The 22,533-nt window shown below is 40.2% G+C and overlaps 1 protein-coding gene across 1 annotated transcript; it reads right to left on the bottom strand.

Annotated features, from left to right (window-relative positions):
- Positions 1 to 15,753: 15,753 nt before the first annotated feature.
- Positions 15,754 to 16,379, bottom strand: LOC136280730 (uncharacterized). The gene is made up of 2 exons (XM_066166406.1): positions 16,201 to 16,379; positions 15,754 to 16,054 (listed from the first exon to the last, which is right to left on the bottom strand). The coding sequence occupies exons 1-2, from the start codon at positions 16,377 to 16,379 to the stop codon at positions 15,754 to 15,756; spliced, it is 480 nt and encodes a 159-aa protein (XP_066022503.1).
- Positions 16,380 to 22,533: the final 6,154 nt, after the last annotated feature.

The following is a 22,533-nucleotide window of genomic DNA, read 5'->3' as shown; positions in this document are numbered from 1 at the left end:
TTTAATGGTCAAATTAGCTTGCAATCAATGAACGGTGCAAACTGCGCGATCTAGCTTAGTTTCCTGAAGTATTTAAAATAGTCAAAGTATTTTCGTCGATTCGACTTGTAAAATAGTCAAACCAGTAGACAAAGTTAAACTGCACAGATTACAGCATCTTTCTCAAGTGGTTCAAGTAGTTGAAATGGTCCAACGGCACAAAATGCATAACTAGCTGAAATGGTTCCATCGCACAAACTGCACAATCTACCTTTAGTGGTTTAACTATTTAAGATAGTAGCATGACACTTGGGGCCTCTTACGTTCATTCCCCAAATATCAGGATTTTTTGTTATTGTTGCGCAGTAATTTTGCGCCGGCCTTTTTTCTTATAATACTATTATTTACTGGAATCCAACTGTCTTGCCGAGATTGACCATTCGACGGGTTGTTCCCTTCAACAGTTTAAGCTAGTTTGAACATTTGAACTAATTCAACGAGTTGAGATAAACTGTGCAATTTGTGCAGTTTAACTGTTTTGGATAGTTTAATTAACTAGAAAAAAAATAAAATAGGACCTGAAGAAAGTTGGCTTGTTACCTCAGTCGGAAGAGCCCTGCACCAGTATCGCAGAGATCATGGGTTCAAGTCCTGTACGGGCCTGAATTTTTCATATCAACTACTCGTTTCAGTAGTGTTCTTAGCTGCGTGGATCTCTTAATATCATGTCTTCACAGCAGTGCAAATAGAGAACTTCGTATATCTAAAATCTTCTCTATTCTCAGCTCTTTCGCACTCACAAAAGGTTTTCGCCTGTTTGCAGCTATCATGCTGATTCTAGCTATATCATTCATAACAGGTTTTTCTTTTTATTTGCTGCTAAACTTCGCACTTTTCAGCTCTATTGCAACCAAAAACGCTTTTTGTGCTTGTTGCTTTTTGTCACGCTGTTGTAAGCTTTGTTGCAGTAAAACCGGTTTTGGCCTTTTTGCATCTAATTCACTGACTTTATGTTCATCTCACCAGATACAAGGTTTGGGCTAGATTTTTTCCTAATTAAGCTGATGTTAGAATTTTTTTTCAGTTAATAGAGGTTTTTCGCGTGTTTGCCGCCACTTACGCTGCCAAACTAGGCTGTTTTTAGCTCTATCGCTCCGGAAACCCTTTTTGTGCTTCTTTGCTGTTATTTAGGCCGTTGAAAGCCTTCTTGTATAAAAACCCGTTTCTTCGGCCTTTTTGCAGGTAATTGACTGATTTTAGCTTGATCTCACTAGAATAAAAGTTTGTGCTGGTTTTTGTTAAATGACACTCTTTTAACCCTTTTTACACTGCATAGAGGTTTTGTCTTTTTGCAGGTAACCACGATGATTCTAACTAAATCATCTCACTCCAAAGAATGTTTTTGTCGTTTTGTTGCTAAATTACGCTGTTGTCACGTTTTTTTGCAGTGAAAAAGGTCTTCGCCTGTTTGCGGCTTTATCACGCTAATTGTAGCTGTTTTTCACTCAAATGAAAGTTTTTCCTGTTTTAGTTCAAAATTGCAATGTCCTCGGCTTTTTTCGCACTGGAAACGATTTTCAGCTCTTCGAAGCTAATCACGTTGTTCTTAACCTAAATCTGAAGCACAACAACATTTTTGCTTTTTGCTGGAAATTTAGGCTCTTTTCAGCTCTATGGCAACCAAAACCCTCTTTGTGTTTTTTTGCCGTTGTTATCCAGTTTTTACTTTCTTTGAAGAAAAACTGCGTTCCTGGCCTTTTTTGGGCCAATTGACTGATGTTAGCTCAATCTCACTAAAAAGAACATTTTTGCTGTTTCGTTTCTATATGACGCTGTCTTTAGTCTTTATTCCATCATAAGATAAAACTACATATCTTATATTACAATGAATTGAAAAAACTACAGAAATCTACATACATATAATGAATTAAAAAGTATATCATTACAATAAATGGAGCTGTTTTCAGCTTTTCTGCACTGCATGGAGGTTTTGGTCTTTTTGCAGGTAATCACGATGATCGTAACTTTATATCACTGCAAAGAATGTTTTTGTGGTTTTGTCGCTGAATTACGCTGTTGTAAGGTTTTTTTTGCAGCGAAAAAGGTCTTCGCCTGTTGGCGGCTCTATCACGCTAATTGTAGCTGTTTCTCACTCAAATGAAAGTTTTTCCCTGTTTTAGTCCAAAATTGCAATGTCCTCCGCTTTTTCGCACTGGAAACGGTTTCCAGCTGCTCAAAGCTAATCACGTTGTTTAACGTAAATCTGAAGCACAGGAACATTTTTGGTCTTCGTTGGTAATTAACGCTCTTTTCCGCTCTATGGTACCAAAACCGTTTTTGTGCTTGTTGGCTGTTGTTATCCAGTTTTTATTTCGTTCAACAAAAACTGCGTTCCTGGCCTTTTTGGCCAATTGACTGATGTTAGCTCAATCTCACTAAAAAGAACGTTTTGCTGTTTCGTTCCTATATTACGCTGTTTTCAGCTTTTCTGCACTGCATGGAGGTTTTGGTCTTTTTGCAGGTAATCACGATGATCCTAACTTTAGATCACTGCAAAGAATGTTTTTGTGGTTTTGTCGCTAAATTACGCTTTTTTCAGGTTTTTTTGCAGCGAAAAAGGTCTTCGCCTGTTGGCGGCTCTATCACGCTAATTGTAGCTGTTTCTCACTCAAATGAAAGTTTTTCCCTGTTGTAGTCCAAAATTGCAATATCCTCAGCTTTTTTCGCACTGGAAACGGTTTCCAGCTGCTCAAAGCTAATCACGTTGTTTTAACGTAAATCTGAAGCACAGGAACATTTTTGGTCTTCGTTGGTAATTTACGCTCTTTTCCGCTCTATGGCAACCAAAACCGTTTTTGTGCTTGTTGGCTGTTGTTATCCAGTTTTTATTTTCGTTCAACAAAAACTGCTTTCCCGGCCTTTTTGGGGAAATTGACAGATGTTAGCTCAATGTCAGTTGAAAAAACGTTTTTGCTGTTTTCTTGCTAAATTACGCTGTTTTCAGCTTTTCTGCACTGCATGGAGGTTTTGGTCTTTTTGCAGGTAATCACGATGATCGTTACTTTATCTCACTCCAAAAAATGTTTTTTTTGTTTTGTTGCTAAATTACGCTTTTTTCAGGTTTTTTTGCAGCGAAAAAGGTCTTCGCCTGTTGGCGGCTTTATCACCTTAATTCTTGTTGTTTCTCACTCAAATGAAAGTGTTTTCCTGTCTTAGTCCAAAAATTGCAATGTCCTGACCTGTTTTCGAACTGGAAACGGTTTTCAGCTGTTCGAAGCTAATCACGCTGTTTGAACTAAAATCTGAAGCACAACAAAATTTTTGCTTTTGGCTGGTAATTTACGCTCTTTTTAGCTATTTCGCACCGGAAACCCTTTTTGTGCTTCTTTTCTGTTGTCATGCAGTTTTAGCCTCCTTGAACAAACACTGCTTTCCTGGCCTTTCCTGGGCCAATTGTCTGATTTTAACATAATCTCAGTAAAAAGAAGGTGTTTGCTGTTTCGTTGCTAAATTACGCTGTTTTCAGCTTTTTTTACTGGATAGAAGTTTTGGTCTTTTTTCAGGTAATCACGATGATTGTAACTTTCCCTCACTCTAAAGAATGTTTTTGTCGTTTTGTTGCTAAATTACGCTATTGTCAGGTTTTTTTGCACCGAAAAAGGTCTTCGCCTGTTTGCAGCTTTATCACGCTAATTCTAGCTGTTTCTCACTCAAATGAAAGTGTTTTCCTGTCTTAGTCCAAAATTGCAATATCCTGACCTCTTTTCGAACTGGAAAACGGTTTCAGCTGTTGGAAGCTAATCACGTTGTTTTAACTTATATCTGAAGCACAACAACAGTTTTGCTTTTCGCCGGTAATTTACGCTCTTTTCAGCTCTTTCGCACCGTAAACCCGTTTGGTGCTTCTTTTCTGTTGTTATGCAGTGTTTACCTTCCTTGAACAAAAACTGCTTTCCTAGCCTTTTTTGGGCCAATTGACTGATTTTAGCTTAATCTCACTAAAAAGAAGGTTTTTGCTGTTGTGACTCAAATGAAAGCGTTTTCCTGTTTTAGTCCAAAATTGCAATGTCCTCACCTTTTTTCGCACTGGAAACAGTTTTGAGCTGTTCGAAGGTAATCAGGTTGTTTTAACGTCAATCTCAACCACAACAAAATTTTTCTTTTCGCTAGAAATTTACGCTCTTTTCACCTCAATCGAACGGAAAACCCTTTTTGTGCTTGTTTGCTGTTGTTATAAAGTTTTTACCTTCCTTGAACAAAAACTGCTTTCCTAGGTTTTTGGGCCAATTGACTGATTTTAGCTGAATCTCACTAAAAAGAACGTTTTTCTTTTTCGTTGCTAAATTACGCTGTTTTCAGCTTTTTTGCACGGGATAGAGGCTTTGGTCCTTTTGCAGGTAATCACAATGATTCTTACTTTATCTTACTCCAAAGATTGTTTTTCTCGTTTTATTGCTAAATTAGGCTGTTGGCAGGTTTTTTTGCACCGAAAAAGGTTTCCGCTTGTTTGCGGGTTATCACACTAATTCTAGCTGCTTCTCACTCAAATGAAAGCTTTTCCCCGTTTAAGTCAAAAATTTCAATGTCCTCAACTTTTTTCGCACTGGAAACAGTTTTCGGCTGTTCGAAGCTAATCACGTTGTTTTAACTTAAATCTAAACCACAACAACATTTTTGCTTTTGCCTGGTAATTTGCGCTCTTTTCAGCTCTATAACCCCCAAACCCTTTTTTTGCTTCTTTGCTGTTGTTATGCAGTTTTTACTTTCTTTTCTACAGAAACTGCTGAATCATCGTGATTATCTGCAAAAACACCAAATTCTTCTCGTGATTACCTACAAAAAGACAAAAACCTCTATCCACTGCAAAAAAGCTGAAAAGAGCGTAATTTAGCAACGAAACAGAAAAAACGTTCTTTTTAGTGAGATTCAGCTAAAATCAGTCAACTGGCCCAAAAAAACCCAGGAAAGCAGTTTTTGTTCAAGGGAAGGAAAAACTGCATAACAACAGCAAACAAGCACAAAAGGGTTTTGGATGCGATAGAGCTGAAAAAGAGCGTAAATTACCAGCGAAACGCAAAAATGTTCTTGTGCTTTAGATTTAAGTTAAAACGACATAATTAGCCTCGAGGAGCTGAAAACCGTTTCCAGTGCGAAAAAAGGTGAGGACATTGCAAATGTGGACTAAAACAGGAAAAACACTTTCATTTGAGTGAGAAACAGCTACAATTAGCGTGATAAAGCCGCAAACAGGCGAAGACCTTTTTCGCTGCGAGAAAACCTGACAACAGCGTAATTTAACAGCAAAAACGTTTCGTTTAGTGAGATTAAGCTAAAATCACTCAATTGGCCCAGAAAAGGCCAGGAAAGCAGTTTTTGTTCAAGGAAGGTAAACACTGTATAACAACAGCAAACAAACACAAAAAGGGTTTTCCGTGCGAAAGAGCTGAAAAACGCGTAAATTACGAGCGAAAAGCAAAAATGTTGTTGTGCTTCAGATTTAAGTTAAAACAACCAGATTAGCTTCGAACGGCTTAAAACCGTTTGCAGTGCGGAAAAGGTGAAGATATTGGAATTTTTGACTAAAACAGGAATAACTTTCATTTGAGGGAGAAAGAGCTAGAATTAGCATGATTAAGCCGCAAACAGGCCAAGACCCTTTTCGCTCGAAAAAAACCTGACAACAGCGTAATAGAGCAACAAAACGACAAAAACATTCTTTGGAGTTAGAGAAAGTTACAATCGTCCTGATATCCTGCAAAAAGACCAAAACTTCTATTCAGTGCAAAAAAGTTAAAAACAGCCTAATTTAGCAAGGAAGCAGCAAAAACGTTGCTTTTAGTGAGATTTAGCTGAAATCAGTCAATTGGCCCAAAAAAGGCCAGGAAAGCAGTTTTTGTCCAAGGAATGTAAAAACTGCGTAACAACAGAAAAGAAGCACATGAAGGGTTTTCGATGCGATATAGCTGAAAAGAACGTAAATTACCAGCGAAAAGCAAAAATGTTGTTGTGCTTCACATTAAAGTTAAAACAACGTGATTAGCTTCGAACAGCTTAAAACCGTTTCCAGTGCAAAAAAAGATGAGGACATTGCAATTTTGGACTAAAACAGGGAAAAACTTTCATTTGAGTGAAAAACAGCTACAATTGACGTGATAAAGCTGCAAACAGGCGAGGACCTTTTTCGCTGAAAAAAAACCTGACAAAAGCGTAATTAAGCAACAAAACCACAAAAACATTCTTTGCAGTGATATAAAGTTACGATCATCGTGATTACCTGCAAAAAGACCAAAACCTCCATGCAGTGCAGAAAAGCTGAAAACAGCGTAATATAGCAACGAAACAGGAAAAACGTTCTTTTTAGTGAGATCGAGCTAACATCAGTCAATTGGCCCAAAAAAGGCCAGGAACGCACTTTTCCTTCAAAGAAAGTAAAAACTGGATAACAACAGCAAAAAAAACACAAAGAGGGTTTTGGTTGCCATAGAGCTGAAAAGAGCCTAAATTTCCAGCAAAAAGCAAAAATGTTGTTGTGCTTCAGATTTAGGTTAAGAACAACATGATTAGCTTCGAAGAGCTGAAAACCGTTTCCAGTGCGAAAAAAGGTCAGGACATATCAATTTCGGGTTTCCGGAGCGATAGAGGTAAAAACAGCCTAGTTTGGCAGCGTAATTGGCTGCAAACATGCGAAAACCTCTATTAACTGAAAAAGGTCTAACATCAGCTTAATTTAGCAAAAAATCCAGCCCAAACCTTGCATCTGGTGAGATGAACATAAAATCAGTGAATTACATGCAAAAAGGCCAAAAAACCGGTTTTACTGCAACAAAGTTTACGACAGCGTGACAAAAAGCAACAAGCACAAAAAGCGTTTTTGGTGCAATAGAGCTGAAAAGTGCGAAGTTTAGCAGCAAATAAAAAGAAAAACCTTGTTATGAATGATATAGCTAGAATCAGCATGATTAGCTGCAAACAGGCGAAAACCTTTTGTGAGTGCGAAAGAGTTGAAAATAGAGAAGATTTTAGATATACGAAGTTCATATATTTGCACTGCTGTGAAGACATGATATTAAGAGATCCACGCAGCTAAGAACACTACTGAAACGAGTAGTTGATATGAAAAATTCAGGCCCGTACAGGACTTGAACCCATGATCTCTGCGATACTGGTGCAGGGCTCTTCCGACTGAGGTAACAAGCCAACTTTCTTCAGGTCCTATTTTATTTTTTACTAGTTAATTAAACTATCCAAAACAGTTAAACTGCACAAATTGCACAGTTTATCTCAACTCGTTGAATTAGTTCAAATGTTCAAACTAGCTTAAACTGTTGAAGGGGACAACCGTCGAATGGTCAATCTCGGCAAGACAGTTGGATTCCAGTAAATAATAAGTATTATAAGAAAAAAGGCCGGCGCAAAATTACTGCGCAACAATAACAAAGAATACCTGATATCTGGGGAATGTGCGTAAGAGGCCCCAAGTGTCATGCTACTATCTTAAATAGTTAAACCACTAAAGGTAGATTGTGCAGTTTGTGCGATGGAACCATTTCAGCTAGTTACGCATTTTGTGCCGTTGGACCATTTCAACTACTTGAACCAATTGAGAAAGATGCTGTAATCTGTGCAGTTTAACTTTGTCTACTCGTTTGACTATTTTACAAGTCGAATCGACGAAAATACTTTGACTATTTTAAATACTTCAGGAAACTAAGCTAGATCGCGCAGTTTGCACCGTTCATTGATTGCAGCTAATTTGACCATTAAAAGTACTCCAACCGGCTGAGACAGATTGTGCGACTTTTCTTGGTTGACCTTTTACTGTTAAACCATTTGAACCATTTCAGCTCAATTGTTGAGATTGTGCAGTTAATACCAATGAAGCTAATTATGGTGTTTGTCCAATCGAACTGTTTAGGCTTCTTTTACCATGTGATTTACTTTCACTACTTAAAATAACTTTTGCAATTTGTACAGTTTATTTGTGTTTCCTTGCTTGACTAATCAAGCAGTTGAAGCATTTAAGCTGGCTAATACTTCCATTGCGCAAACTGCACAATCTATCCCAAGTGGTTTACCTAGTTAGGATAGTAGTATAGTGCTTGGGGCTTTAAACGCATATTGACCAGATATCTGTCTTGTTATTATTGTGCAATGCTATATTCCAGAAGAGATCACCAGCAACATAAGGGACCAGCCATCATCCTCAAGAAAGATCTCGAGGGGTGCCTGCTGGAGTGGAAGCCAATCAAAAGCAGGCTCATCAAAGTGAGATTCAAAGGGAGACAAATCAACACAACTATCATCCAGTGTTACACACCAACAAACGACAGTGAGTAATACAGCGAGGACACCTTCACGAAGAGCTTGAATCAGAACTGGAGAACACACCGCGTCGTGCGATGAAGATTTTGGTGGGAGAAGGAAGGTGGAGCTGAGGAATACCATATCCAGTCGGAGCGGCGGGCAACACTCTGACGTGGAGAAGCTGCGAGACCTTAAAGTAAAGACTGCCTTCATACTTCAGCTGCAGAATAAGTTACAGGTACTGGCAGATGCTGAAGACCAGACGCTGGAAAGCTCGAGAGACACCAATACAAAGTGGTGACAGTTGAAGATAGCCTACGAGCATACCTGCAAAGCCTGCCAAAGAACAAAGCAGAGGAAGAGGAAGAAGTGGATCACAGAGGATACCTGAGAAGCCATTGAAGACAGAAGAACTCTGAAGAAGAAAGTCTTTGAGGCCAAGAGAAAGAGAGATAAATCAACAGTAGAGGAGAGGGAAGCGAGCCAAATAGTGAAGAGAATGACAAGAACAGACAAGCAGATACTCATGAACGAGCTTGTAAGCCAGGCAGAAGATGTAGCAGGCAGGGCAAGACAAAGTGATATTCGGAACAAACAAACCACCACCAAAAGAAGCAGATATACAAGAGGCAGCGAGAGACCTGGATGTCAACGCTAATCCCCCAGGAAAAGATCAGAGCAGCCATCAACTCTCTCGAAAACGAAAAATCCCCTGGACAGGACAATCTCGGTGCAGAAGTGTTTAAAGCAGATCCACAGCTAGCAGCTGACCTACTTCAGCCGCTCCTTAGAGACATCTGGGAGGAGAAGAAGTTGCCTGAAGATCGGACAGAGGGAGTCATTGTGAAGATTCCGAAGAAAGGTGCCCTCAAAAACTGCAACAAGTCGCGAGGAATCACCTTAGTATCTGTACCCAGGAAGATCCTGGCCAAGATCATCGTCCAACCAATAGCCGAGACAGTGGACCAACACCTGAGAAGAGAGTACGTAGGCTTTTGGAAAGCAAAGGGATGTACAGACCAGATCTTTATCCTGCGTAACATTATAGAACAGTGCACAGAGCGCCAGAGGCAACTCTATATCAACTTGTAGACTTTGAGAAGGCTTTTGACAGCGTGCACCGGGAAGGTCCGTGGCGCATCCTTCGGGCCAATGGGATGCCACAACAGATTATCGACATCATCAAAGGCTTCTGCAACTACTTCACATGCAGAGTAGCAGCGAAACCAGCTCTGAAGTGAGGTCTGCCCTCAGACAAGGCTGTACAATGTCCGCGATGCTCTTCAACATGACCATTAACTTAGTAATGAGGCGCACAACAGAAGATCGGTCACGAGGTATCAGATGGACCCTCTTCCCAACGATGGAGGACCTAGATTTTGCAGGTGATCTAGCTTTGGTCTCTCATACTCAGGAAGACGTGCAGGAAAAGACAACCCGACGCATAGGAAGTTGACCTGAAGGTCAGCCAGAAGGATACAGAAGTGATGCTGTTGAACGTTTCCAACCCTAAACCAGTTCATGTTCACAGAGAAGACCTGACGACACCTGAGGAGTTCACTTACCTGGGCAGCACGGTAAGGTATGATCGAGGAGCAGGGAGTGACATCAAGAACCGTCTCAACAAGGTCAGAAACACCTTGAGAATGCTAAACAACGTGTGGAAGTCCTCTCAGTACAGCACCAAGACCAAGCTGAAGATCTACCAAAGCTGTGTGATGTCCACGCTATGATATGACTCTGAATGCCGGAAGAGGACAGAGAGCAAAATCACCAGGCTGTAAGTCTTCCACACAAAGAACCCTCTCGAGAATCCTTCGAGTCTTTAGGCCTGACACCATCTCTAGTCAACGGCTACTTGCCCGCTGCAATCAAGACAGCATGGAGACCATCATCATGCGAAGGTGATGGAGATGGATTGGTCACGTAATGAGGAGAGAGCAGGACAACATCACTCGCACAGCCCTTCACTGAACACCTGAAGGAAAGGAGAAGAGGCCATGCAACACACCTGCGGTACCATCCAGAAGCTGGCCCGGAAGCGACAAAAGTTGCGATCCTTCATAGCCGCCCTACGTGCCACACGGCATGATGGGCACGAGTGAGTGAATGCGCTATCACAATTGTTGGACATTTTTTTTCATTTTTATTGCATGTATTGGTATACACGGAATATGAGCAAGCATATCCAGATGAGATAGTAGTTATCATAGTAGCCAAGATGGTGATTATGTATATAGTAGCCCAGACGATTATTCAGATAGTAATGATAGTTATTAGAGTAGCTTTATAGATGATAGTGAAATAAATGATGATGCTTCTTACTTTGATGACCAAGACGATATCTATACAAAATACTCATACATATTATTTATACAAAATAAACAAGATATTTTGATGATGGCAACATATTAGAGGCAGAAGAGGAATTACTTCAGATCAAATACGATTTCAGGAAACCAAGGATAACCCCTGATAATATTTTAGCATGTAATATTTATGTAGCATTATAATATAATGTTTATCGATCAAATGATTCATGGTGAATTGGACAAGGTAATATCTCCCTTCTGTTATAAACAAATAAAGGAACGATCAGTCATTACAGAAAAATGTTGGGAGGAACAGTGCTTCGAGAATTAAGCCCACGTGATTGTGTGCACCAATTGTGGGCTAGGTGACAGCTATGAACCAATGAAAGAGTTTAGCAGCCTCCATGATAATAGCTGTAAAATAATACTTTACTAAATAATACTTCAGGAAATACTATCTTAATAAGGTAACATTTAATCTAACCAAATAGTATGACATAATAATAGCAACAAAGAGCAAAAATAAGAACATAACAGTCTTTGAAAAGATAGACAACGTATTACCACAGATTAATGGTAATAAAAAACGGATGATCAATATCAATTTCATTGCGATATCAAATGATGTGCAAATCAATATAGATTACAACAAAGTAATCAGATCGAAAACAACCCATTAATATTATCACAGCCACTAGAACACTATATTGAAACTAATTAGTAATGACCAAAACAAAATCAGAAGTAAACTACTTCTCGAACTGTTGCTCTAAAGCATCAACCAGTGAACACATGTCTATGATAATATGATCTAGTTTTCAATTGGTCCAAATAACTCTCCTTATCAAATGACACTCCTCTTAAAAAGAACCTTTGCTCAATGAGTGTCTTTACACAGGTAATAAAAGCAAATCGACAGAATTCGATCTTCTTTTTAAAATCTTTCATTTCACAGTGCGTTTTTTATATCAAAGCACTATCAAGTATAATGCCAACTACGATGGGACTTGTAGTTACCCCTCCACCTATAGTACCAGCCACTATTAAACAAGATGATGACATATTGCATAACAGATCGTGTCTCTTGAACCTCTTATTGAGCTTCTCTATACAATCGAAGCCGTTTGTGATAGTATTTGTATAATAATGTTATTTCACTTATTGGGTTTTTGTTCAATGATATGATTGGTTTTTTTAAGACCCTCCAGAACCTGGTGGACCAGGTATACTAATTACTCTGTGTTGTCAGTCTTGTATCAGCACCAGAAAAGATAACCATACATATAATATGTGATTGTACTAAATTAACTGATTTATTAATAAGAATCTAACTGTAAGAACCACCATCCGACATTCCTTGAGCTGTTTGAGTCCTTACTTCAAATTCAGCAGCTAGACTAATGGGATAAAAAACAGTAATGTCTGTACATTTATTGTTTGTGTCTTCAATATATAGACGAACAAAATATTAGGATTGACGCTCCGAGGATTTATATGTATATTACACGATGGGCCTTTGTATCTGTCTTGAAAATGTATCTCATAAATAACAGATATGTCAAGAGTTATATGACCAGTTGATGTTTCGAAAGAGAAATGGGCCATATTTGATATGAAATCACTAGCTCCACTTGTGAGACATCCTAGTATTATACTATTACTGTTATCATGTGAAAGGTAAATATATAGATTTAGCCAAGCCTAAGGGTGGATCTCGCATTTTTTTTTCTCGCCGCACGCTTCAAGGGCACAACGCCTTGCCCGGCCGGGACTAGAACCCGGGTCGTCCTCTATTGAAAAACATTAACATCACCAACATTAATCACTCATTGCCTTTCATATCAAGACCTTATTGATACGTCTTGAGTAAAAGTTTTCATGTCAGCATATTTCTTGTTAACCTCATCTTTATCACCGTTTTCACTGCTGTCATAATCTGGTATTAACAACCTGCATTTTAATGATTGGGGTAACAGATTGTCCATATCTATTTTCTTGCCTGTGACGTGTTTCATCTGCCTTAAGGTTACAGCCCCATTATCATATTGTGTTCTACTGAGGTCATAAATGGTCTTACCGTCAGCATCCCATCTGATACTAATTCCCAATTTCAACAATTGGTTATGATCACTTTTCTTTCTGTATCTTTTCACACTAGATACCCTATTAACAGCATTAGTATTTGAGAAGTGAGTGTGTGCAAGGTCTTATTCCGTTTGTTTTTTGTGCTTCTCTCACCTTTTTACTTCCGTCTCACTTTTCATAGCTGACTTAAAACTTTGCACACAGTGCTCGGCTAGACCATTGCTAGCGGAATGGTATGTTGGAAGTGAAAGATGTTTGCTTCCGTATCTCTTCAGGAACATCTGAAAGTCCTCAGATATAAACTGTGGCCCATTGTCACCAAGTTACTGGGATGGCACACCATATCTAGTGAATAGACTCTGCAATTTCTCAATGGTTTTCGTTGAGGTCGTGGTGTCCTTTTTTTTCCTACTTCCAGCCTTCTCGAATGGGCATCCATAACAATCAAAAGCATGCAGCCGAGGAAAGGTCCAGCAAAATCAACATGGATTCGCTGTCAGGGTGCCGACGGCCATTCGCATAGATGGATAGCTCCAGTACTAGGTTCAGCCTCCATTAGCTGCCAACCCGAGCAGGTCCTCGCGGCTTCCTCGATCTCCTTGTGGATTCCTTACCACCAGATGTATCTTCTTGTTAGGGCCTTGATCTTCATCCCTCCAAGATGTCCTCGATGGAGTTCTTCAGACGCTTGTGGACAAAGTTTTGTGGGTACAATGACTCTGATTTCCCGCATCAAACAGCCTAAGTGTACTCTTATCTCGTCCCTGCGAGCGTAGAAGGGGTTGAGTACAGGAACATGGCTGGTTAGCCATCCTTTACCCACCATCTCATGGACTTGACCCAGGACAGGGGGCCTTTGGGCTTCTCTTCGGACGTTTTCAACCTATCTGGTAACGGCTCCAACTGTTTCATATTGAAAACATTCACTGCATGCACAACTTTTTCTGCTCTTTCTTTGGTTTTAAGTGGTAGCCGAGAAGGGCCATCTGCACTGCTGTGCACTTTAGTATTCTTGTACCCGAAGTGGTTGTCGTAGCCAGCCATGAATGATGGATAGTCCCGAAGCCTGGCTACTGTAATTACTGAAACGCTCCTTCGTGGATGGAGGATCGATCTTAACAGCTAGCGATCGGTCTAAAAACGTTTTAGACCGATCGACCGATCGATGATAGTATTAATAGGTTGTTTTCGATCTGATTACTTTGTTGTAATCTATATTGATTTGCACATCATTTGATATCGCAATGAAATTGATATTGATCATCCGTTTTTTATTACCATTAATCTGTGGTAATACGTTGTCTATCTTTTCAAAGACTGTTATGTTCTTATTTTTGCTCTTTGTTGCTATTATTATGTCATACTATTTGGTTAGATAAATGTTACCTTATTAAGATAGTATTTCCTGAAGTATTATTTAGTAAAGTATTATTTTACAGCTATTATCATGGAGGCTGCAAAACTCTTTCATTGGTTCGTAGCTGTCTACTAGCCCACAATTGGTGCACACAATCACGTGGGCTTAATTCTCGAAGCACTGTTCCTCCCAACATTTTTCTGTAATGACTGATCGTTCCTTTATTTGTTTATAACAGAAGGGAGATATTACTTTGTCCAAATCACCATGAATTATTTGATCGATAATCATTATATTATAATGCTACATAAATATTACATGCTAAAATATTATCAGGGGTTATCCTTGGTTTCCTCAAATCGTATTTGATCTGAAGTAATTCCTCTTCTGCCTCTAATATGTTTCCATCATCAAAATATCTTGTTTATTTTGTATAAATAATATGTATGAGTATTTTGTATAGATATCGTCTTGGTCATCAAAGTAAGAAGCATCATCATTTAGTTCACTATCATCTATAAAGCTACTCTAATAACTGTCATTACTATCTGAATGATCGTCTGGACTACTATATACATAATCACCATCTTGGCTACTATGATAACAACTATCTCATCTGGATATGCTTGCTCATATTCCGTGTATAGCAATACATGCAATAAAAATGAAAAAAAATGTCCAACAATTGTGATAGCACATTCACTCACTCGTGCCCATCATGCTGTGTGGCACGTAGGGCAGCTATGAAGGATCGCAACTTTTGTCGGTTCCGGGCCAGCTTCTGGATGGTACCGCAGGTGTGTTGCATGGCCTCTTCTCCTTTCCTTCAGGTGTTCAGTGAAGGGCTGTGCGAGTGATGTTGTCCTGCTCTCTCCTCATTACGTGACCAATCCATCTCCATCACCTTCGCATGATGATGGTCTCCATGCTGTCTTGATTGCAGCGGGCAAGTAGCCGTTGACTAGAGATGGTGTCAGGCCTAAAGACTCGCAGGATTCTCGAGAGGGTTCTTTGTGTGGAAGACTTACAGCCTGGTGATTTTGCTCTCTGTCCTCTTCCGGCATTCTGAGCCATATCATAGCGTGGACATCACACAGCTTTGGTAGATCTTCAGCTTGGTCTTGGTGCTGTACTGAGAGGACTTCCACACGTTGTTGAGCATTCTCAAGGCGTTTCTGACCTTGTTGAGACGGTTCTTGATGTCACTCCCTGCTCCTCGATCATACCTTACCGTGCTGCCCAGGTAAGTGAACTCCTCAGGTGTCGTCAGGTCTTCTCTGTGAACATGAACTGGTTTAGGGTTGGAAACGTTCAACAGCATCACTTCTGTATCCTTCTGGCTGACCTTCAGGTCAACTTGCTATGCGTCGGGTTGTCTTTTCCTGCACGTCTTCCTGAGTATGAGAGACCAACGCTAGATCACCTGCAAAATCTAGGTCCTCCATCGTTGGGAAGAGGGTCCATCTGATACCTCGTGACCGATCTTCTGTTGTGCGCCTCATTACTAAGTTAATGGTCATGTTGAAGAGCATCGCGGACATTTTACAGCCTTGTCTGAGGGCAGACCTCACTTCAGAGCCGGTTTCGCTGCTACTCTGCATGTGAAGTAGTTGCAGAAGCCTTTGATGATGTTGATAATCTGTTGTGGCATCCCATTGGCCCGAAGGATGCGCCACGGAGCTTCCCGGTGCACGCTGTCAAAAGCCTTCTCAAAGTCTACAAGTTGATATAGAGTTGCCTCTGGCACTCTGTGCACTGCTCTATAATGTTACGCAGGATAAAGATCTGGTCTGTGGATCCCTTTGCTTTCCAATAGCCTGGGTGCTCTCTTCTCAGGTGTTGGTCCACTGTCTCGGCTATTGGTTGGACGATGATCTTGGCCAGGATCTTCCTGGGTACAGATAGTAAGGTGATTCCTCGCGACTTCTTGCAGTTTTTGAGGGCACCTTTCTTCGGAATCTTCACAGTGACTCCCTCTGTCCGATCTTCAGGCAACTTCTTCTCCTCCCAGATGTCTCTAAGGAGCGGCTGAAGTAGGTCAATTGGTTCTGATCACTTTTCTTTCTGTATCTTTTCACACTAGATACCCTATTAACAGCATTAGTATTTGAGAAGTGAGTGTGTGCAAGGTCTTATTACGGTTGTTATTTGTGTTTCTCTCACCTTTTTACTTCCGTCTCGCTTTTCATAGCTGACTTAAAACTTTGCACACAGTGCTCGGCTAGACCATTGCTAGCGGGATGGAATGTTGGAAGTGAAAGATGAAGGGCCATCTGCACTGCTGTGCACTTTAGTATTCTTGTACCCGAAGTGGTGGTCGTAGCCAGCCATAAATGATGCATAGCACCGAAACCTAGCTACTGTAATTACTGGAACTCTCCTTCGAGGATGGAAGATCGATCTTAACGGCTAGCGATCGGTGTAAGGGTGAAATATTTTTTCAGTTTTCTGAGTGTCCTGGAAGCAAAAGCAATGGGTGTCTCAGTCTTTCATCACGTGGGACAGCACGGCATCAACTCCCACAGGGCATGCATTACAAGGAAGCCTTCGTGGGAGAGTGGGATCATAATGTGTTAATATTTGCTCAGAGGTGATCATTTCTTTCAGGTAGTGGAATGCTGTTTCGCATCGTTCCGTCCATTTCCATAGAGAGTTGTTCTCTAACAACCGGTTCAGTCTGTAGTAGTAATTGACTAGCACCGGGAACAACCTTACTTCAGCTACATTGCATGGGCGAGGCGCTTTCAAAACTGCTTGCAGTTTCTCTGGTGACTGGTGGCTGGGACAGGCACATTTTGTGTGTGCTATTCACTCCCCTTTACTTTAGTGAGAATATTTTCATTCAGGAGTGTTCACAGCTCTTTTTCCAACTTTGGCCTAAATGCCTCTGGCATGAGTCTAATGTTCAGAAACTGTGCTTAGCTACCAACTTCAAGAGTTAACTTCCCTTTAGCTGATGAAAGGGTGCCAGTTTATTTTCAATAACATCTGAGTACTTGTCTAGCATAACGTCCAAACGCTCTTTAGGACTTGAAGTAGCTAGTGAAGCCTGCAGCAACTTGATAGAGCCAATCTCTTCCCAAGAGAGCAGGGCCATTATTCTTGACAACATACAGGTCCAGCAACTCTCTTTGGGTTTGGCAATCCACAGGCACATTGAGCACTCCCACTAGCATAACATTTTCTCCGCTGTAGGTTTTCAAGGACGGTCCAGTATTGTGCAGGGTAAGCCTGTTAAATTTCAGCTGGTAGAGATCAAACGAGATGATCGACACAGCCATACATGTGTCCAGTTCCATCTTAAGTGGTTTACCATCAACATCCAAGTCAACCCAGACAATATCGTTGCTCTGTTTCCTTACATTGCGTACCTCTAGGGTGCCTAAGATGTCTTCATAAACATCAACTTCAACCTCAACAGGACGTACGTCAGGGGTTTTGGTTGCTCGCTGGAGCTTTAGTTGCTGTTTGGAAGGACAAACCCGCTGAATATGGCCCTCTTTTCCACAGTGGTGGCAAATCTGGACCTTATATAAATAACGGAGTGTCATATGTGTGTTCACACCACAGCGGTTGCACTGGGGAGCAATGGCCGGCTTCGTTCATGGTGGTCGTGTTCAGTCAACCTGTCTATATGGTACCATTGACTCATTGTATGTTGTAACCTGCATGCCACTACCAACTGACTTTAGTGGTGGAAGAGTTGGTGGCGGTTAATTTCTCTATCAGCCATAAAAGCCATTCAATATTCCTTTGGATCAGCAAGAATAGCCTTAATGACTGACGTAATGGCCTGTTAGCCTAAAACTTGACACAAGTTCCACTTTGGAATATAAGGAAAGAATGCTACATCATCTGCATATCTTTTAGAAATACTGATACTTTAGGTTAAGGTTTAGATATAAATAAGGAGTATATAATTGAATTATATGGGAATGTTAAAACATCCATACACACTATTTTACACTGAGTTTGGTTATAAGAAGTAACTGTGTACCGTAGTTCTCATCTTAAAATACACATCGTACTAAAAATAATAAAACACTTATGATACAAAGTTCCAGACTACCAAGTTAAAGGGGTTTTTGAAAGAGCTCTTGTTTCCTGGATGGGACAGCTTTAACCATCTAACTCCCGTAAGTAGCCAAGACAGAAGTTCTCCTTACAGCGTCTGCTAAATACGCTTTCTCTATCACCCAAAAAAACTCTCTCTCACCGAAAACCTTCCTAGGTGCTTCTTTGTTTTTGTTGCGCTGTTTTTACCCTACTTACACTAATACTGGTTTTCTAGCTTCTTTACAAGTTATTAACAGATTTTACCTTCATCTCAGCTGAAAACCGAGTAACTGGGTTTTTTTTAAAGCTAAACTAGGCTATTTTCAGCCTTTTTACACGGAGTAAAGATTTTTTCCTGTTAGTAGCTAATCACGCTGATTCATTTTATGTATCGCTCAAAAGAACGTCTCTGTTATTTTGGTGCAAATTTACGCGTTTAAAACGTTTTTAGACCGATCGCTAGCTGTTAAGATCGATCCTCCATCCACGAAGGAGCGTTTCAGTAATTACAGTAGCCAGGCTTCGGGGCTATGCATCATTCATGGCTGGCTAGGACCACCTATTCGGGTACAAGAATACTAAAGTGCACAGCAGTGCAGATGGCCTTTCTCGGCTACCACTTAAAACCAAAGAAAGAGCAGAAAAAGTTGTGCATGCAGTGAATGTTTTCAATATGAAACAGTTGGAGCCGTTACCAGATAGGTTGAAAACGTCCGAAGAGAAGCCCAAAGGCCCCCTGTCCTGGGCCAAGTCCATGAGATGGTGGCTAAAGGATGGGTAACCAGCCATGTTCCTGTACTCAACCCCTTCTACGCTCGCAGGGACGAGATAAGAGTACACTTAGGCTGTTTGATGCGGGAAATCAGAGTCATCGTACCCCCAAAACTTTGTCCACAAGCGCCTGAAGAACTCCATCAAGGACATCTTGGAGGGATGAAGATCAAGGCCCTACCAAGAAGATACATCTGGTGGCCAGGAATCCACAAGGAAATCGAGGAAGCCGCGAGGACCTGCTCGGGTTGGCAGCTAATGGAGGCTGAACCTAGTACCGGAGCTATCCATCTATGCGAATGGCCGTCGGCACCCTGACAGCGAGTCCATGTTGATTTTCCTGGACCTTCCCTCGGCTGCATGTTTTTGATTGTTATGGATGCCCATTCGAGAAGGCTGGAAGTAGGAAAAAAAAGGACACCACGACCTCAACGAAAAGCACTGAGAAATTGCAGAGTCTATTCACTAGATATGGTGTGCCATCCCAGTAAGTTGGTGACAATGGGCCACAGTTTATATCTGAGGACTTTCAGATGCTCCTGAAGAGATACGGAAGCAAACATCTTTCACTTGCAACATACCATCCCGCTAGCAATGGTCTAGCCGAGCACTGTGTGCAAAGTTTTAAGTCAGCTATGAAAAGTGAGACGGAAGTAAAAAGGTGATAGAAACACAAATAACAACCGAAATAAGACCTTGCACACACTCACTTCTCCAATACTAATGCTGTTAGTAGGGTATCTAGTGAGAAAAGATACAGAAAGAAAAGTGATCACAACCAATTGTTGAAATTGGGAATTGGTATCAGATGGGATGCTGACGGTAAGACCATTTATGACCTCAGTAGAACACAATATGATAATGGGGCTGTAACCTTAAGGCAGATGAAACACGTCACAGGCAAGAAAGTAGATATGGACAATCTGTTACCCCAAACATTAAAATGCAGGTTGTTAATACCAGATTATGACAGAAGTGAAAACGGTGATAAAGATGAGGTTAACAAGAAATATGCTGACATGAAAACTTTTACTTAAGAAGTATCAATAAGGTCTTGATATGAAAGGCAATGAGTGATTAATGTTGGTGATGTTAATGTTTTTCAATAGAGGACGACCCGGGTTCTAGTCCCGGCCGGGGCAAGGCGTTGTGCCCTTGAAGCGTGCGGCGAGAAAAAAAAAATGCGAGATCCACGTTTAGGCTTGGCTAAATCTATATATTTACCTTTCACATGATAATAGTAATAGTATAATACTAGGATTTCTAACAAGTGGAGCTAGTGATTTCATATCAAATAGGGCCCATTTCTCTTTCGAAACATCAACTGGTCATATAACTCTTGACATATCTGTTATTTATGAGATACATTTTCAAGACAGATACAAAGGCCCATCGTGTAATATACATATAAATCCTCGGAGCGTCAATCCTAATATTTTGTTCGTCTATATATTGAAGACACAAACAATAAATGTACAGACATTACTGTTTTTTATCCCATTAGTCTAGCTGCTGAATTTGAAGTAAGGACTCAAACAGCTCAAGGAATGTCGGATGGTGGTTCTTACAGTTAGATTCTTATTAATAAATCAGTTAATTTAGTACAATCACATATTATATGTATGGTTATCTTTTCTGGTGCTGATACAAGACTGGCAACACAGAGTAATTAGTATACCTGGTCCACCAGGTTCTGGAGGATCTTAAAAAAACCAATCATATCATTGAACAAAAACCCAATAAGTGAAATAACATTATTATACAAATACTATCACAAACGGCTTCGATTGTATAGAGAAGCTCAATAAGAGGTTCAAGAGACACGATCTGTTATGCAATATGTCATCATCTTGTTTAATAGTGGCTGGTACTATAGGTGGAGGGGTAACTACAAGTCCCATCGTAGTTGGCATTATACTTGATAGTGCTTTGATATAAAAAACGCACTGTGAAATGAAAGATTTTAAAAAGAAGATCGAATTCTGTCGATTTGCTTTTATTACCTGTGTAAAGACACTCATTGAGTAAAGGTTCTTTTTAAGAGGAGTGTCATTTGATAAGGAGAGTTATTTGGACCAATTGAAAACTAGATCATATTATCATAGACATGTGTTCACTGGTTGATGCTTTAGAGCAACAGTTCGAGAAGTAGTTTACTTCTGATTTTGTTTTGGTCATTACTAATTAGTTTCAATATAGTGTTCTAGTGGCTGTGATCTGATTATTTTGTTGTAATCTATATTGATTTGCACATCATTTGATATCGCAATGAAATTGATATTGATCATCCGTTTTTTATTACCATTAATCTGTGGTAATACGTTGTCTATCTTTTCAAAGACTGTTATGTTCTTATTTTTGCTCTTTGTTGCTATTATTATGTCATACTATTTGGTTAGATTAAATGTTACCTTATTAAGATAGTATTTCCTGAAGTATTATTTAGTAAAGTATTATTTTACAGCTATTATCATGGAGGCTGCTAAACTCTTTCATTGGTTCATAGCTGTCTACTAGCCCACAATTGGTGCACACAATCACGTGGGCTTAATTCTCGAAGCACTGTTCCTCCCAACATTTTTCTGTAATGACTGATCGTTCCTTTATTTGTTTATAACAGAAGGGAGATATTACCGTGTCCAATTCACCATGAATTATTTGATCGATAAACATTATATTATAATGCTACATAAATATTACATGCTAAAATATTATCAGGGGTTATCCTTGGTTTCCTTAAATCGTACTTGATCTGAAGTAATTCCTCTTCTGCCTCTAATATGTTGCCATCATCAAAATATCTTGTTTAGTTTCTATAAACAATATGTATGAGTATTTTGTATAGATATCGTCTTGGTCATCAAAGTAAGAAGCATCATCATTTAGTTCACTATCATCTATAAAGCTACTCTAATAACTATCATTACTATCTGAATAATCGTCTGGGCTACTATATACATAATCACCATCTTGGCTACTATGATAACTACTATCTCATCTGGATATGCTTGCCCATATTTCGTGTATACCAATACATGCAATAAAAGTGAAAAAAAATGTCCAACAATTGTGATAGCACATTCACTCTCTTGCCCATCATGCCGTGTGGCACGTAGGGCGGCTATGAAGGATCGCAACTTTTGTCGGTTCCGGGCCAACTTCTGGATGGTACCGCAGGTGTGTTGCATGGCCTCTTCTCCTTTCCTTCAGGTGTTCAGTGAAGGGCTGTGCGAGTGATGTTGTCCTGCTCTCTCCTCATTACGTGACCGATCCATCTCCATCACCTTCGCATGATGATGGTCTCCATGCTGTCTTGATTGCAGCGGGCAAGTAGCCGTTGACTAGAGATGGTGTCAGGCCTAAAGACTCGCAGGATTCTCGAGAGGGTTCTTTGTGTGGAAGACTTACAGCCTGGTGATTTTGCTCTCTGCCCTCTTCCGGCATTCAGAGTCATATCATAGCGTGGACATCACACAGCTTTGGTAGATCTTCAGCTTGGTCTTGGTGCTGTACTGAGAGGACTTACACACGTTGTTGAGCATTCTCAAGGCGTTTCTGACCTTGTTGAGACGGTTCTTGATGTCACTCCCTGCTCCTCGATCATACCTTACCGTGCTGCCCAGGTAAGTGAACTCCTCAGGTGTCGTCAGGTCTTCTCTGTGAACATGA

The sequence above is a fragment of the Pocillopora verrucosa genome, chromosome 5 (genome assembly GCF_036669915.1).
Source record: "Pocillopora verrucosa isolate sample1 chromosome 5, ASM3666991v2, whole genome shotgun sequence".
Taxonomy (NCBI): domain Eukaryota; kingdom Metazoa; phylum Cnidaria; class Anthozoa; order Scleractinia; family Pocilloporidae; genus Pocillopora; species Pocillopora verrucosa.
This window is presented reverse-complemented; position numbering and strand designations above follow the sequence as displayed.

Bases quoted from the DNA above. Each gene is read 5' to 3' on its own strand.
- LOC136280730 (XM_066166406.1), bottom strand. From the start codon at position 16,379: ATGCATCATTTATGGCTGGCTACGACCACCACTTCGGGTACAAGAATA. The intron at 16,055-16,200 runs GTGAGAGAAACA...GCCGCTCCTTAG, and splicing joins AGCGAGACGGAAGTAAAAAG to AGACATCTGGGAGGAGAAGA.